The 15,639-nt window shown below is 34.2% G+C and overlaps 1 protein-coding gene and 1 pseudogene across 3 annotated transcripts; one reads left to right on the top strand and one right to left on the bottom strand.

Annotated features, from left to right (window-relative positions):
- Nucleotides 1–9,113: 9,113 nt before the first annotated feature.
- LOC120121596 (tubby-like F-box protein 5) lies at nt 9,114–12,144 on the top strand. 3 transcript variants are annotated; one of them, XM_039140918.1, is made up of 6 exons: nt 9,114–9,285; nt 9,422–9,534; nt 9,748–10,140; nt 10,512–10,599; nt 11,017–11,146; nt 11,229–12,144. In XM_039140918.1, the coding sequence occupies exons 3-6, from the start codon at nt 9,787–9,789 to the stop codon at nt 11,899–11,901; spliced, it is 1,245 nt and encodes a 414-aa protein (XP_038996849.1). In that variant the 5' UTR covers nt 9,114–9,285; nt 9,422–9,534; nt 9,748–9,786; the 3' UTR covers nt 11,902–12,144. The 3 variants fall into 3 exon arrangements, with proteins under 3 accessions (XP_038996849.1, XP_038996846.1, XP_038996848.1); XM_039140915.1 differs by lacking the exon at nt 9,422–9,534; XM_039140917.1 differs by lacking the exon at nt 9,114–9,285 and having other exon boundaries at nt 9,379–9,534.
- Nucleotides 12,145–12,857: 713 nt separating this feature from the next.
- On the bottom strand, nt 12,858–14,607 carry LOC120121561 (annotated as a pseudogene).
- Between the last annotated feature and the right edge of the window lie 1,032 nt (nt 14,608–15,639).

Here is a 15,639-nt window from a genome sequence, read left to right as displayed (position 1 = left end):
ATAATAATGGTAGCAATTGTGATGACATCTCACATGGGGTCTAAGAAGAGAATGGTACAGTAGAAACGTGCGTCGAAGTTCAACATGATGTGGAGAGTGGTATACCACAAGCAGTCTCCAATGTCATCTCATGATGACTAGGAGTAGGAATGGAATCTGGAAGCCAAAAGTTTATAACGTTGCAAGTTCAGATCGAGAACCATCAAATATCACAGAGGCCTTGATGAGTCCTCATTGGAAATAAGTTGCACAAGCCGAGTTTGATGCCCTGGTAAGGAATGGTACGTGGATACTAGTTCCTCTTCCTAGAGATAGGAAGGTAGTAAACTGTAAATGGATGTTTCGTATAAAGAGAAATTTTGATGGTTCAATTTCAAGGTACAAAGCACGCTTGGTGGCAAAAATTTTTCTTCAAAAACTAGGAATTGACTTTGATGAAGTCTTCAACCTGGTGGTTAAGCCTGCAACGATCAGGGTAATCATTTTCTTGGCGTTATCACGAGAGTGGAAGCAGAGACAAGTTGATGTCAATAATGCTTTTTTGAACGGGTTACTTACTGAAGAGGTTTATATGACTCAACCACCAGGGTATGAGCAAGGATATGGTGAGCTGGTATGCAAGCTACACAAGGCAATTTATGGGCTGAAACAAGCACCGAGGGCCTGGTTTGAACGACTGAAGGCATACCTAGAATCTGAAGGTTTTTGCCTAGCTAAGTCGGATGCCTCTCTTTATGTTCGAAAGACCTCGGATAGCTTGGTGTACTTACTGGTGTAAGTTGATGATATCATCTTAACAGGGGATAAAGAGGTGGTTGTTCAAAGTGTTATAGACAAACTAAATGCTCAGTTTTCGTTGAAGGATCTTAGACCATTGAGTTTTTTTCCTAGGAGTGAAAGTCAGTTATGAAGGTTGCAATATTGTTTTGAGTCAACAAAAGTATATTCAAGACCTTCTACAGAAGCATTGTTTTGGTGAAGTGAAAAGCATTCCCACCCCTATGGTCTCTAACATCAAGCTGTCAGCCAAGTAAGAAACACCACTTGAAGATGTTGCATGATACAGAAGCATCGTAGGTTCCCTACCGTACATTGTGATCACTCGACCTGATGTGGCGTTTGCTGTGAATAGGGTGTGCAATTCATGCAAGCCCCACTAGATGTTCACTTCAGGCAGTTAAGCGAATTCTTCGCTATCTACAAGGAACTGTTGACTTTGGGCTACGTTTCACATCCTCCTCGATAATGGCTTTGATTGGTTTTGTAGATGTAAATTGGGGTTCAGATGTTGATGATAGACAGTCGACCTCTGGGTTATATATATATTTTTATGGGAACCTGGTCTCGTGGAGCTCTCGAAAGCAACAAGTTGTTGCACGTTGCTGAGTACAGAAGTGTGGCTTGTGTAGCGGCTAAAATGGTGTGGCTTCTATCACTTCTTAGGGAGCTGCATATAATGATTCATGGCAAGGCCACGTTATGGTGTGATAATACAAGTGCAGTCGCAGTATGTGCTAATCCTGTCCTTTATTCCAAGTTTAAACATGTTGAGTTAGACTTGTTTTTTGTTCGAGAAATGGTGGCTATGGTACAGCTACAAGTACATGAAGTTCCTGCAGTCGAGCAGATTGTTGATGTGCTGACCAAGCCTTTATCAGCACCTTTATTTTTCAAACACAGACAACGGTTGCTGGTGGTACAACTTAAAAACATATCAGTTGAGTTTTAAAGGAGATTTGAAGTTGAAGGTTGCAATGGGAATGTTAGTGTAAATGAACATTAGTTCAATTTGAGTTTTGAAGGAGGTTTGAAGTTGAAGGTTGCAAGGGGAATGCTAGTGTAAATGAATGAATGAATATGTTGTGCATGGGACATGAGCACACATATTGTTACTGTGCATGATGTTTGCGCATACAGCTGATACACTGCATCTGATGAGTTGAAGCAATTAGTTTGTTGAAGTTAGTTACACCATTAGTTACAGCTGTAATCCTAGCTATAAATGTTCATCTTGAGACTTGTATACACTCACTTGAAGATAATGAAGTTTAGAAGATTTCTCTCTTTAGTTTTTTTTTCTTATTTTTGCTTTCATAGTTTATATATATGTTCATATCTTTACACCACCTACTAAGGAGAGTGTCTTTGTTTTCCATCTTGCAAATCTGTTGCACACCTTATGGTTGATGTGATTATACGTTGCCTTCGTGACTCTTTTTTGAAGAAGTGGTACCCCGAGGTGTCGTTCTAAGTCCTGGGTCTCTTCAAAACCTAAATGCTCGCTTATTTCACCTTTCAATTATGTAAAAACGTTTTTTTAGAAGTAGATGTTCGTTTTGGTCATGCTTACTTTATGGTCAGAACTCGCATAGAAATTGTGTAGGACATCCTTGATCACTTCTAGTTGTGTAAGGTCTGTTTCCTAAGGTCATCTGCAAAGAATAAGTGAGAGATTCATGAGCCATCTTTTGCTAGTTTTATTGTTCTCCATCGTCCTTGATTTACCTCCTTTGTTATGGCTTGAGCAAGATTTTCGACACATAAGACAATTAGATAGGGTGAGATTGGATCTTCTTGACGAATACCCCTCGAGGGTTTAAACAATTTGGTGAGAGAGCAATTCCAGAATGATTGTGTTGTCGTTGTGCTCACACATTCCATGATGAATCTAATTAGGTTTGTCGAAAAGCCAATGTCCAAGAGTGAAAAAAATTATCTTTGGTCTTTGTCCTATTTCCCACACCAATAGACAAAGAAGGGTAGTTATATACACTAACTTTTTTAGGACCAACCTCAAAATTTATTTTATATTAACATTAATTTATTATTATTGTTATTATTTGTAATTTAATTAGATTTTTTATATAAAAATTTAAAAAATAAAATACTAACACTTGTTATATGTATTAGCAAGCCTAATTATATTACATGATCAGCCCAATATTACAAACAAGACCCAATCAGTAGTCCCAAATTATAAAATCCTAAGTTCTTTTACTTAAATACATTTTGGCTAACCTTAATTATAGGGTTAGCCACCTACCATCGCCACCACTAGAAAGGGGAGTCACTCATACCGCCACCAGAGCATCCATTTAGCTTCTTATCGCCGTTGACATCACGCCGCCGTCATTTTTAGCAAATCTAATTGAATCAATCAATAGTGAAAAAATAGTCACCAAAACAAATCAAATAAAAAATATTTCAAAATAACACCTAATCCTAAAAAATTTGGGGCTTTAAAGATCTAGATTTCCTTCACCAACGCTACAAGGTAGGTTCACTTTGGTGATCATCACGACTCTTTAGCAGGAAAACCATAAAACAAAGGGATTTTTTTAGAGCAACCATTGGATAGATTCGTAAAAGAAAAAATCAGAAAAGAAGAAAAAAATCGAAACTAAAAAAGATAAAGAATATAACCTTCAAAGCCTCAAATCGAGAATCCCTCGTTCAAAACCTCATTGGTGAGTAGGAAGTAACATATCTTGACGAGAACTCCATCAGACTGTGGATTCGGCGAATACAAAAGGTAGACCCTTTGATTTATTTTGCTAGATCTTGTGCTTTAGAGTCATTTTTGGGTGAAGTTAGCTCGAGATTCGAATTTGGGAAAGTGAGAAGAGTGTTTCAATCAGTTTTAATTTTTTTAGTCATCATCAACAGTGGCCAGCGATGACTACCGACGTCGATGAACGGTGATTGGTCGGTGTATCTCTACCCCGAAGGAGAGAAAGGAAAAAGGGCTTGACAGTGTGTTGTTTGTGTAAAAAAAATAGCGAGAGTTTACAAATGATCTTAGGCTAAAAATTTGGCCTTAATTTTTACTTATATATGTAATCTAAAACGACGTTGTTTAGGGAGAGAGTAGTCTTGTGTTTAGTGCATGGTATATCCAGGTAAAGAGGGTCCCTAATTTTTTTAATATTACATTTAGTCACTAAATACAAGCTTTCATTTATTATGTTTTGAGCTTTAAATTTTGTTATGCTTACGATTCAGTCACTATTTGTTTATATTTATAGTTTGTTTAGTATCTAATTGTGCCCTATAATTTTAGATGTTCATTTTAGTCCTTTGATTATGTTTATAAATGGTACTTCAGGGTTTATTTATAACCTTAGTCCCTGTTATTTCTATTTTTTTTATTTAAATGTTTAGTTAATTTTATTGTTTTTTATATTTAGCCTCTATAGTATTACATGATATTTTAGATCTTTATTATTACCCTTATACATGTGTGTGTATTATATTATATAAAATATATGTTATATTTTACTTAGCTATGCGTAAAGAAAAATAAGTTTTTTTTATATATTTTTACTTTATATATGTAGTATATTTCGTATCTTATTTGTTTTTCTATATATGAATGTTTTTTTAATGGTACACCTAGGGATGACAATAGATTCTGGACCCGATCTAAATCCGTAATTCTATATCTGTTTTATAAGGTTTGGACACGATAGATCCGGGCCGGATCTAGACCCTCTTATTAAAATACGGATCCGAGTCCAGATCTGACACTAAGATATCGGGTCTGGACTCGTTTATAAAAAATTCCACCTTTAATTTTGAATTAATATTTAAATTCCATAAATATTAATATTACATAACCTTAATATTAATATTTAAATTTAGCAAATATTATTTTCATTAAACAAAATTCTTTTTGGTTGGTTGTTTGTTTGTTTTAGGATGTTGATGATTTAAGTAGTGATGAAGACTAACACTCTAAGGAGGTAAAAGTGTGATACTTAGCTTAAGACAATAGAATGTTTCATTATCTACATTTTTATTGTTTATGTTATTCAAAAGACATTTTGTGTAATTGTGTTGAAGATTTTTTTAAACTTTAGTTTATTATTATTTATTCTGCCACTAGTTGTATTGAAGTTAATCTTTCCTCCATTGGAAATGAGATGTGAAATTAGTCAATGGCAGTTTTATTACTTTAAAAAAATAGGTCAAACGATCATTTTTTAAGAGACTCGTTTTAGACCTGTTTTGGACCCGGATCTGTGAGATCCGTCGGATCTGGATTTGGGTTCCAATTTTCTAGACCCGTGGGTCCGTGGCAGGTCTGGATTCAAGATGTGAAAATTTGTCTGGATCTGGAGCTTGTTAGAAGTGGTGTGATTCAACGACATTCAAACGAAAAGTAAACTTGATAAATTTTAACCTGAATTTATGGTTTCCGTCGTTTTAGACCTGTTTTGGACCCGGATCTGTGAGATCCGCGTCTGATTTGGGTTCCAATTTTTCTAGACCCGTGGGTCCGTGGCAGGTCTGGATTCAAGATGAAAATTTGTCTGGATCTGGAGCTTGTTAGAAGTGGTGTGATTCAACGACATTCAAACGAAAAGTAAACTTGATAAATTTTAACCTGAATTTATGGTTTCCGTTGTCACAAAAAGGTGTAAGCGATTAGGTATCAACTTTGGTCGTTGTGGGAGTGTTTACCTTTCCCCACTTGTAATCGACTCTCGAACTTTTAAAATATGAGTCTTTGGAAAACGAAGATCAATTTTGTCTAAAAATGATTTTTCTTAAAATTATTTCAAAAGACGTTTTTATGTATTCGATCTATCTAACCTAAAGGTCGATGGCGACTCTAAGTTTCAAATTAACCAAAAATATAATTTTTCTAAAGAAAAGTCATAATTATTTTAAATTTAATTTTTTTAAAAAATGGTTAGTACAATTTGGATATTTATTTTTAATTAAACCTTATTTTAAATGTCTACACGATTTGAGCTTTTATTTAGGATGTGGTTTTTATGAAGATAATTCATAAAATTATTTAAGAAAATGTCACTTACAAAGTGGCATATGGGAAGACCGACTTGAGGAAATGGATGCCTAAAGTTGTCGAAAAAGGCCTACTCAATTTTACACACAAAATGAGGAGATTTCAAGAGCGAGAAGTCACTTTCATCCACCTAATTCTCAATCTTATAAAATATACAACATTTTAGAGATTTTATTCTAAACTTATTTAAGAATTAGGGTATCCATTCAATTACCAAGGCTTGTTTAGTATTGACGAGAGTTTAAATAAAAATATTAAATCAGAACAATGCACTCAGTTACTAAATTTGGGTAGACATCAAATAAAAGTTTAAAGATGAGTTTCTCATTACTCTATTAATGATTTTGTCAACAAGTAAAAGCGAAATTAGGATTAAATATTAGGAGGAGTAAGAATTTATTAAATATATAAATAAATTTAAAAATTAAATAAAACAAAGATTTTATTTGACTAATATTAAAATTAATAAGGATCTAAAATATTATTCTACTAAAATGTTTTTATACATTGATCTTATTAATTCCCAAACGAATTGATTCAATTATATAAGGATCTAAAAATGTGGGAATTTATTAAATATATAAATAAATTTAAAAATATTATTTCAAAATAAAACTACTATAATGTTTTCAAACTAAATTTAATTTTTAAAAATCACACTAATTATTCAACAAGATTATTGATTATTATTTCAATCGATTAGTCGATTCTAATTAAATAAAAATAAAATTATAATTAGTTAAGCCACTTGATTGCTAAAATTTTGAATTTTGGCTCTTATTTTCTTTCACCAATTTTTAAAGGTTTCTTCTGATTTTGAACAAATAAGATTGAGTGACCATCAAAATAATAAAAGAAAGTTAAATTATGATTTTTGATTCTTTTATTTTGTTCACATTTTTAATTTAATATAATTTATTTATTATCTTTTTATAATGACATGACTCATTGGAATTATTAAAATCATTAACTATTAAAATTCAAACATAATAAAAGGACTAACCGAACAAGAAAGGTATCACAAGAGCGAGAGAGAATGAAGGGCGGTACGGGCAGTGTTGGACCATTGCTCAATTCCACCCACTACTTGTGGGTCATCCTCACATGGCTCGAACCATACGGGTCCGCCACCGTCCATCCAAGGCTGGCCCTGGGTTCTTGCTGCCACCGTGGATGGTTCTATAGACCAACCACACATTTTTCGAATGTTTTAATGATTATCGGAAGCCAGTTTATGGGTTTGCATCTACAAATGGTTAATGTCGCCTTTTAATTTTAGTTTTTCTTTTTGTAAAATTTATGTTCCACATGAAATGTTTTTATACATTGATCTTATTAATTCCCAAACGAATTGATTCAATTATCCGATCAATATTTTTAAAAAATAAAAATCTAATTTGAGATTGAGACCCTTTTTATCTGCTCATCAACTAATATGGGAACCTAACAACAATCTGTTAATCTAGTAGAATGAGATACTAGATTATTTAAATACAATTATGAGTTTGAATTCTAATAATTACAAATTGAACAAACTAAATTAGCAAAATTGTCCTCGCCCCTGGAATATCTTATTTATTATAATCATTGTCATTTAAAAAAATATTCAAGCAATATGATAAAAATCTTCTTCCTTTTAACAAAATACTAATATCTCTTTTAGAGATCAGTAGTCGTTGTTCATATCATTTACATAATCAATATCCGATATTTTTTATGGTCGTTATCACACCATGAATGGAGTTAATCTTAACAAAAATTTTCTAAAAATAATTAATTATAAAAAACAAAATCAACGCAACTTTATAAGAATAAACACCACTTTAAAAATGATTAGCATCCTTCAAATGGAATTGATCTGCTTCCATCAAGTTAAAAAATGTTTTTATAAATATAAATTTTCTGACACTATTATTTGATGGTCATTAAACACAATCCCCATTATACTTAACAACTGCCTATCCTAAGTCTTAACTATCTGTAGGAAATTTTGAGAGTAAGGTAAATGATGGAACAGATAGGTATTCCAAAGGCCACAAAAGATTTCAGACAATCTTGTTCAAGTGATTGATCAACTTGTTGAAATAATTCTGAAATATCTTCTGCAAAAGGCCAGGAGAATAGTGCAACTTCAGTGGAGATTGACGAACCTGCAAACAAGGCGAAGGGTAAGTCAAAGGTTGAAGAAACTAGAAAAATGGACTGTGAAACTAAAAAATATGGTAAAACTTGTTGACGTTTGTCCTTAAGTTATTCGTTCTACGTTATGTACAAATTATCCTCTTATTGTGTTTAAGTGAGCAGGGTAACAGTGCTTACTAGTATGCCTACAAGGCGAATGAAAGCTGATGAGGGCAACACCAAATGATAAAGAATCAGTTACAGAACACCATGAAAGAGCACCAAAGACTGCACAAAGGTCCACCGGCAGGTCATGAACACAAAAATAACCCCATAACCTGAAGAGTGTTGTGAAGCCGAAGAAAGAATCAGATTTAGGAATGAGGCTGCCTGCGTTAACTTTTTTCGTGGAAGGAGCTCACTATCATACTTGTAGATGAGGAGGATGGCCTCAAATAAATATAAGTTGTGTCTTTCATGGTGCAATTTGTGCTTTTACTTTCTTGACAATAACGTTGAATAAAAATATTATCCGTGATACCTTCATGAGATGAATATGATCCTTACATGAGAGAAAGATTATTTTAAGTCTGTGATTTAAAAAAATAGGTTTTGGCCATCAATAATTTTTCTTCTGTGGATCTTACTCTGATTCTTTTGAAGGTTTTGGCTATCAATAACTAAAAGTTTAGTGGCTGTATTTCAAGTTCTAAAAGTTAAATGACCAAAATGCAAATACTTTAAACGTTCAAAGACTATTTGTATAGTTTAACCTAAAATAATTAATCAGATTATAAAGGACGCTAATTAAAAACTTGATAAGGTGATTATTCACAATTACCAAAACATTTATCTATTAATCATAGAATCAAGCAATAATTAAAACAGAAAAACGAGACACAAGTTTTGCGTGGTGATAATATACCTAGTTTTGGATGGGGTATCCTTTCCTATAAAATATTATGTTAAATATTCGGAATTATTTTTAATATATCTTATAAACTTATTCATTCAAATAGTTTGAGATATTAATATTTTTTTAGATTAATTTATCGTTTTAATCTTATGATTTATTCAAAATTTGTAATGTATTTAGAATCTACAAATAAAATATTAATTTAATTCAAAGAGTCGGATCAGGATTTGCTGTTGAGATAAAATGGAAAACTTCGATCAGATTTAGGTGAAAGAGCTATTGTCTCGTAACCACGAGAGAGAGAGAGAGAGAGAGAGGTTGCTTTGGCTGTGACTGATCAGAGGACCAAACTGATGGTGATGGCGATTATTGTGGCGGCGGGAAGATAGAACACCGGCACTGACGGTGGTGGAGGCGGCAGCACCGGTGTTAGCTAGTATGTAGCCCATTTCCCGTTAATGGAGAGAATAGTTGGCACTTTTTTTCTTTGTTAAATTAACATTTTCAACTTCTTTCGTTTTGATCTGATTTTCTCTTGGGTTTGTGATGCTGATTGACCTGTGGGTCATAAGAGTGTATCGGAGCTGGTTCGGTTCTGGGTTGATTTGAACCAGTAGACTTGGAGCGGGTTTTCACGTTTATTTAATTCTCAAAGTTTTAGCTTTTAAGGGATTGATGGATTCAGGTGAAAAGAGACTCGTTTCTATACATATTTTATATCATTTAATGGTTGTTGATCATGGGTTTTCTTTGTTTTTTTCATTGTTCTTTTCTGTGTGTTAGTTGTTTAAAGCTGGGATATTTTGCTTTATAAAGTTTGATTTGATTAAATATTCCTTGTACTTGAGCTGAGATTTGGGGGTATATTTTTTAATAAATGGATGTCACGTATTTGCAGTTAAATATTGAGAGATTGGATTTGGAAAACTTATAAAAGATGTCACTAAAGAGTTTTATGCGCGAACTGAAGGAAATGAAAGATGGGATTGGTAACATATCAAAGAGAGGAGGGGAAAGCAAGCTTTGGCGTAGCCGTGCTCGATCCCATGTTGCTCCAGACCGAGCACCATTCGAGTCCAAATTTGTCGATCAAAGCCCGTGGGCAAATCTACCGCCTGAATTGCTCTTGGATATCATCCAAAGGGTTGAAGAGAGCGAGACAGCTTGGCCTGCTCGAGCTGTTGTTGTGTTTTGTGCTGCAGTTTGTAGGTCCTGGAGGGAAATTACGAAGGAGATTGTGAAGACTCCTGAGCAGTGTGGAAGGCTCACATTTCCTATATCATTGAAGCAGGTTATAGTCTTTTCATATTGGCAAATATCTCATTTTTGATCCCTTGAGAATTTACTACTGGATATCTACATTTTTTACTAGATTTGAATCAATGGTAGGCAAAAAGTTTGATCTTGTTTGTATGCACCTTTGTTGGAAACATTATTGTTTCCAAATCTTTATATCCTCACTGGCTTTTCTACCATGAAATTAACACTTCCTGATAGTTGAATACATGATTTTCAAATGATTTACTTTCAAAATGCATGCATATAACTTATAGAGCCAAGTCTCAATTTTCCTAACCTGCTGTGTGTGTATCCATAAGTAATAGGATAGGCTATTTTCTTATTCTTCCATTTATAAGTCCTGCTGTTTGTGCTTGTTAACAGCCGGGTCCCCGTGAGTCTCCAATTCAATGCTACATTAGAAGGGACAGAGCAACTTCTACTTATCTTTTGTTCTATGGTTTGGTGCCTTGTAAGTATTCTGATTTTTCTGTCCTTGTAGTTACTAAATGATTGATGATAACTTGTCATTCTCTGTTGAAAACGTTCTGCTCCAGTTATTATTATTTTCACTATAACTGGATTTGTGAAGATTTTTTGCTAGCTAGGGGTGTCAAAGAGTAAGTGTGACTGCTTAGGTTTCGTTGAAAAACCCAACATGTTGGTCTTTATCCTTTTTTTATCAAAAAGTTGTGAAACATAGTTTGCATTTCTTTGGGAACCTACTTTGTGACATTATGGGGGTTAGCTCTGTGGTTATGTTGCTTTATTGTCGTTCTTTAAGCCACATAATGTATCTGAAACTTAGAAACCTCATTGGACGTATAACTATCATGATGCTTCCTTGCTTTCGAGGGGTAGTTACTTTCGTTGCTTATTTGATTTACAGCCGAGGGAGAGAGCGATAAATTGTTGTTGGCAGCAAGGAAGGTCAGAAGGGCAACATGCACGGACTTTGTTTTATCATTGGCTGCAGATGATTTTTCTAGGGCTAGCAACACATATGTTGGTAAACTAAGGTGAGTTTGCCATTTTATTTCTTACGTTTCTTTGATCATTCTCTCTCCTTTTCAACGATGACATGTTGAGATTTCTTTTCAGATCTAATTTTTTGGGTACCAAGTTCACTATACATGACAGTCAACCACCGTGTGACTCGATAATCCCATCTACTTCTCTATCAAACCTTAGATTCCACTCCAAGCAGGTTTCTCCAAGATTACCTGCATGCAACTACAGCATAGGTACCATTACCTATGAGCTCAATGGTCTGCGAGCACGAGGACCAAGGAGAATGCATTGCATTTTGCATTCAATTCCTGTCTCTGCTATCCAGGAAGGAGGCACTGTCCCGACACCGTCTGCATTCCCCTATTCTTTCAATGAACAACTTTCTCCCCTAACCAGTTCCAGAGGAAATGAGCCGGCAATAGACACCAGCTCCCCAAGCCTACCAGCCACACCTGTATGCTCCCTGGTATCAGGAGAGCCATTAACCCTAAAAAATAAGGCTCCGAGATGGCATGAACAATTACAGTGCTGGTGCATAAACTTTAGGGGGCGTGTGACGGTGGCATCCGTTAAGAATTTCCAGCTTTCTGCAGCTGTTGATCCATCAGATAATGTATCACTCGAAGAGAAAGAGAAGGTAATCTTACAGTTTGGAAAAATTGGAAAAGATATCTTCACCATGGATTATCAATACCCTCTATCTGCTTTCCAAGCCTTTGCTATCTGCCTTAGCAGCTTTGACACTAAACCAGCTTGTGAATGATCATCCCCGGTCGGACCACATCATTGATTTGACCCTTCTAGTCATCTCAATCAAGCTGAGAAGTTCTATTCCAAACTGGCCTGTGAACGACAGCATGTTGGTAGGAAATTCGCAACTTTCTGCTCTAGAATTCTTCCTTTAATATTAGCAAAGTTTACCCTTACATTATTTCTAGTCTTCACAATTAATCCGAGCAGTTCTATCCCAAACTGGCTTAATGGCAGGGTGTTAGTAGAAAATTCGTATCTTTCTGCACTAGAATTCTTCCTTTATATTAGTAACAAAGTATTTATCTTCCAATGGAGGCTTTTCTTTTATGGCCCATCCTGGCCGATTCATAATTGATGATTGCATGGCGTTGATCATGCAATCTTGATTTTCATGTTCTTTTTATCATTTTAAAACCAAAACTTAGTTAACAACAAATCCTCTATATAACAAGTTGTATTTGTGACATAAACTCTACATTTTTGGGTGCTTCCTTTCCTCGTTAATCATCCCAGCCAAAGCTTGTTCGAACCAAAAATGATACAAAGCGTGTAATACCATCAGCTGCACTACTGAAGCAATGCCTGGAGCAGTGATCAATAAACGAGCCACCATAACATATGCGAGAAGCCAAATGTATCATATTCCGTAGTATACTATGTGATTTTTTGCCAATATCAAATGGTAACTTTCATTGAAGAGGGCTTAATAACTCGATGAACAACCATAGCCACGTACAAGAAATCACAACGTATGAAAAAAAAATCACAACGTTTAAACCATTTGAACAGCACGAGCACAAGGGAGTGAATACTCACAATATCGTCTCATTTTCTGCCTACCAATATCGAGAAATTTACACCGATGAGGAGCTCCTCATAGTTCTAATGAGTTCAGTTCTCTTCAAGACGAGACAATATTCCACGTTTCACATGGCATGACCTTTTGTACCCCAAGCCAGGCCACATCTATTTCCTAACACTGGATGTAACCCTTGAAGTAAACTTGAACGGTTGGTGAGGAATAGGATTCCTGCAACACAGCATTTAAACACCAATGAGGTATAATTTACAACATTGACGTTATAAAAAACAAAACAAAACAATGCATACGAAAATGTCTTTTTATTACGGTACATACGGTCGAGGTCCATAAACTTTGATCTGGCGAACATGTGTATCCCTCCCACTAAGGTGATTCGACAAAACCGCAATTTGCAGCATAAAGGTATTGACAAAAGTTTCACTGCAATACATTTTCATTGATCAGTAAAAGCCAAATCGAATCTCCCCTTGCCCCTTAGGTGCCCCATTATCAAACTGTTTATGTTAACCAACTGCGGAAAACAATATAGAACTATCATTTTGCCACTCACCGAGGATCATTTTCGGACAATGAAAGATAAACCAACCAGCAGGCTTGACAAGTTCCACGGTTTTAATCTCCTATAGAAGAACACTGGTATTGAAATTAAACAACCTGGTAAGAGTGCAGTTCTAAATTGGAAAGAAAAGGTTAAAAGGCACGGAGGTTCTTGTACTTTTTTTAAAAATAACCAATGTCACCTCCATATTAATTTTTATCCTCTTAATGTGACTCTCCAAATCATAAAATAAGTTCAACGTGACCTTTTAACCAATTTTTTTTTGTCGTGAACCGTTACAGTATTGATATAGTAATTCATGGTACTGACATGACAATTTATAGTAGTTAATAACTTGACATATAACATGACATATAGACTAAATAAGTAATTCAAACATGACAGATAGACTGTCATGTCAGTATCATGGACCACCCCATTAGCACTCGTAACAGTCAAATGTTGAAAAACATTGGTTAAAGGGACACATTGGGTTTGTTTTATGAGTTGAAGGATCATATTGAGAGATAAAATAATACAATGATCACATTAATATTTTAAAAAAAAATAAAGGGACCTCTTATGATCTTTTGCCAAAAGAAAAAAGAACGAAGACCAAAGATTATACCTTCAAATTATGAAAGCCATCACTTGCTCGAAAAGATATCTTACTTGGTGTGTTGCTCTCATCAAGTTTGAAATCTACGTGAAGCACAGCTAGCTTCAAAAACCCAATGGAAGGAAGGAAAACCCCACCAATTGTCATATACCCATCATCAAAATATTATCAAAACTTAAAAATTTGTGATTCAAACAATATCAAAATTCTCACATACTTGCAATTTGACCTTCTTCTGGAATTGAATGTTAACTAAATGAGGCTGAGCGCCGTCTGATCTGAATACCAGTCAAAAAAATAAAGGAAAAGAAGTGAGAATTGAGAGCATAATTGGGGGTCAAAGTTGGGAAGATATTAACGTGTTTAACTGCCAATAGTTTCTAAAACGCTCAATAATATCTTGGATAAAAATAATAATATTTTCGATAATTTTTTATCGATTTTATTAAAAAAAATAATAAGATCAATAGCGTATTTTCTTAACCGTATATTAAGACTGTCGGTAGAACTTCCTTATTGTCATAATGGAGACAAGAGACGTCATTGCCAGATTTACAAAAACTGAAACTCCAAGCTGCTTTTTTGCCCAGTTCTCTGAGGTCATGTTCAACAATTAGGTGTTGATTTCCTCCTGAAATCTTCCCTTCTTCCAAATCTGAAGACTCTGAAGCCATTTCTGGAAATGAAAACCCTAATTTACACTATTCCAAAAAAAAATCCCGTCTAAGCCAAAACCCTCCCAAAATATGAACAGACATTTAAAAGTTAAAAGTTAAAAAAAAGGATTAGGTGTCTTGTTAATTATTATTATTCTACTATTTATTTATACTTCTGGTAATGAATGATTTCAAAAAAAATATTTGTTAAATACATATTTATGCCTTCAGTTCCTTTACTCTTTAGACTTCTGAAATTTACTTTTTACTTCTAATTTCAAGATTTTAATATTTAATATTATTTTAAAATAAAGTTAAATTGATAATATTATGAATCGAGATTCATTAAGTTTAAATATATTTTATTAATTGATGATATTATTATTCATATAAAAAGTGTTGAAGAGGAGCTAAAAACTGTAGTCTCATACACCCAATTTTATTGTCATTGAAAAAAGTAAGACAAATATATGAGAGACTATTATGAAATCTCTCTCAATCATTGATGAGCATACATACTAAAATGTAAAGGAAATGAGACATGACGCTTTCTTTAACGAGCTCCTCAAGTTTATAACCTCTGCCACAAATACAAAGAGCCCTACTACTTCTTTAGGAAAACCTAGATTCCATGTTAAAGAATTGCAAGTTTAGGTAAGAGATCATGTTGTTGGGGCAATTAGTGAATAGAATCGACATTGCTTACGACTTAAGTACAAATCGAATATGGATTAAATTATAAGAAAATGCTCGAGTCAAAAATGAATATTTGTAAACAAAAATATTATTCGAAAATGAGTAGTTCTGATAGAATCAAACTTTCTATTGATCCAGTCACTTGGGGTCCCATAGACGAAAACATGATCTCTTTGGATATTAGTAAACTTCGATCTGAAGAAGAGCTTTATAAAGATCTTATTGAGTTTTTATATAAGGAAAAGACAAAATTAACTGATGCTATCATTATCTGCACAATATATGTGAGTTTATCCAAGCAAGAAATAAAATGAATTCGTAAAAAATACCTTAATTTTTTTTATCATGGTCCACAAGTTTAGCCATCAACAACATGAAAGCATGATTTAACTACCACTAAAGTAGCCAAATAACTA

The sequence above is a fragment of the Hibiscus syriacus genome, unplaced genomic scaffold (genome assembly GCF_006381635.1).
Source record: "Hibiscus syriacus cultivar Baekdansim isolate YM2019G1 unplaced genomic scaffold, ASM638163v2 tig00110377_pilon, whole genome shotgun sequence".
In the NCBI taxonomy this organism is placed as follows: Eukaryota; Viridiplantae; Streptophyta; class Magnoliopsida; order Malvales; family Malvaceae; genus Hibiscus; species Hibiscus syriacus.
The sequence above is the reverse complement of the archived record's forward strand: the minus strand, read 5'-3'. Positions and strand labels throughout refer to the sequence as shown.

What these genes read in the sequence shown, in the direction of transcription:
- LOC120121596 (XM_039140915.1), top strand. Translation starts at nt 9,787, where the DNA reads ATGTCACTAAAGAGTTTTATGCGCGAACTGAAGGAAATGAAAGATGGG. An exon ending in GTTCTATGGTTTGGTGCCTT is followed by an intron (nt 10,600 to 11,016) that starts GTAAGTATTCTG and finishes TTTGATTTACAG; the next exon opens with CCGAGGGAGAGAGCGATAAA. An exon ending in ACATATGTTGGTAAACTAAG is followed by an intron (nt 11,147 to 11,228) that starts GTGAGTTTGCCA and finishes ATTTCTTTTCAG; the next exon opens with ATCTAATTTTTTGGGTACCA.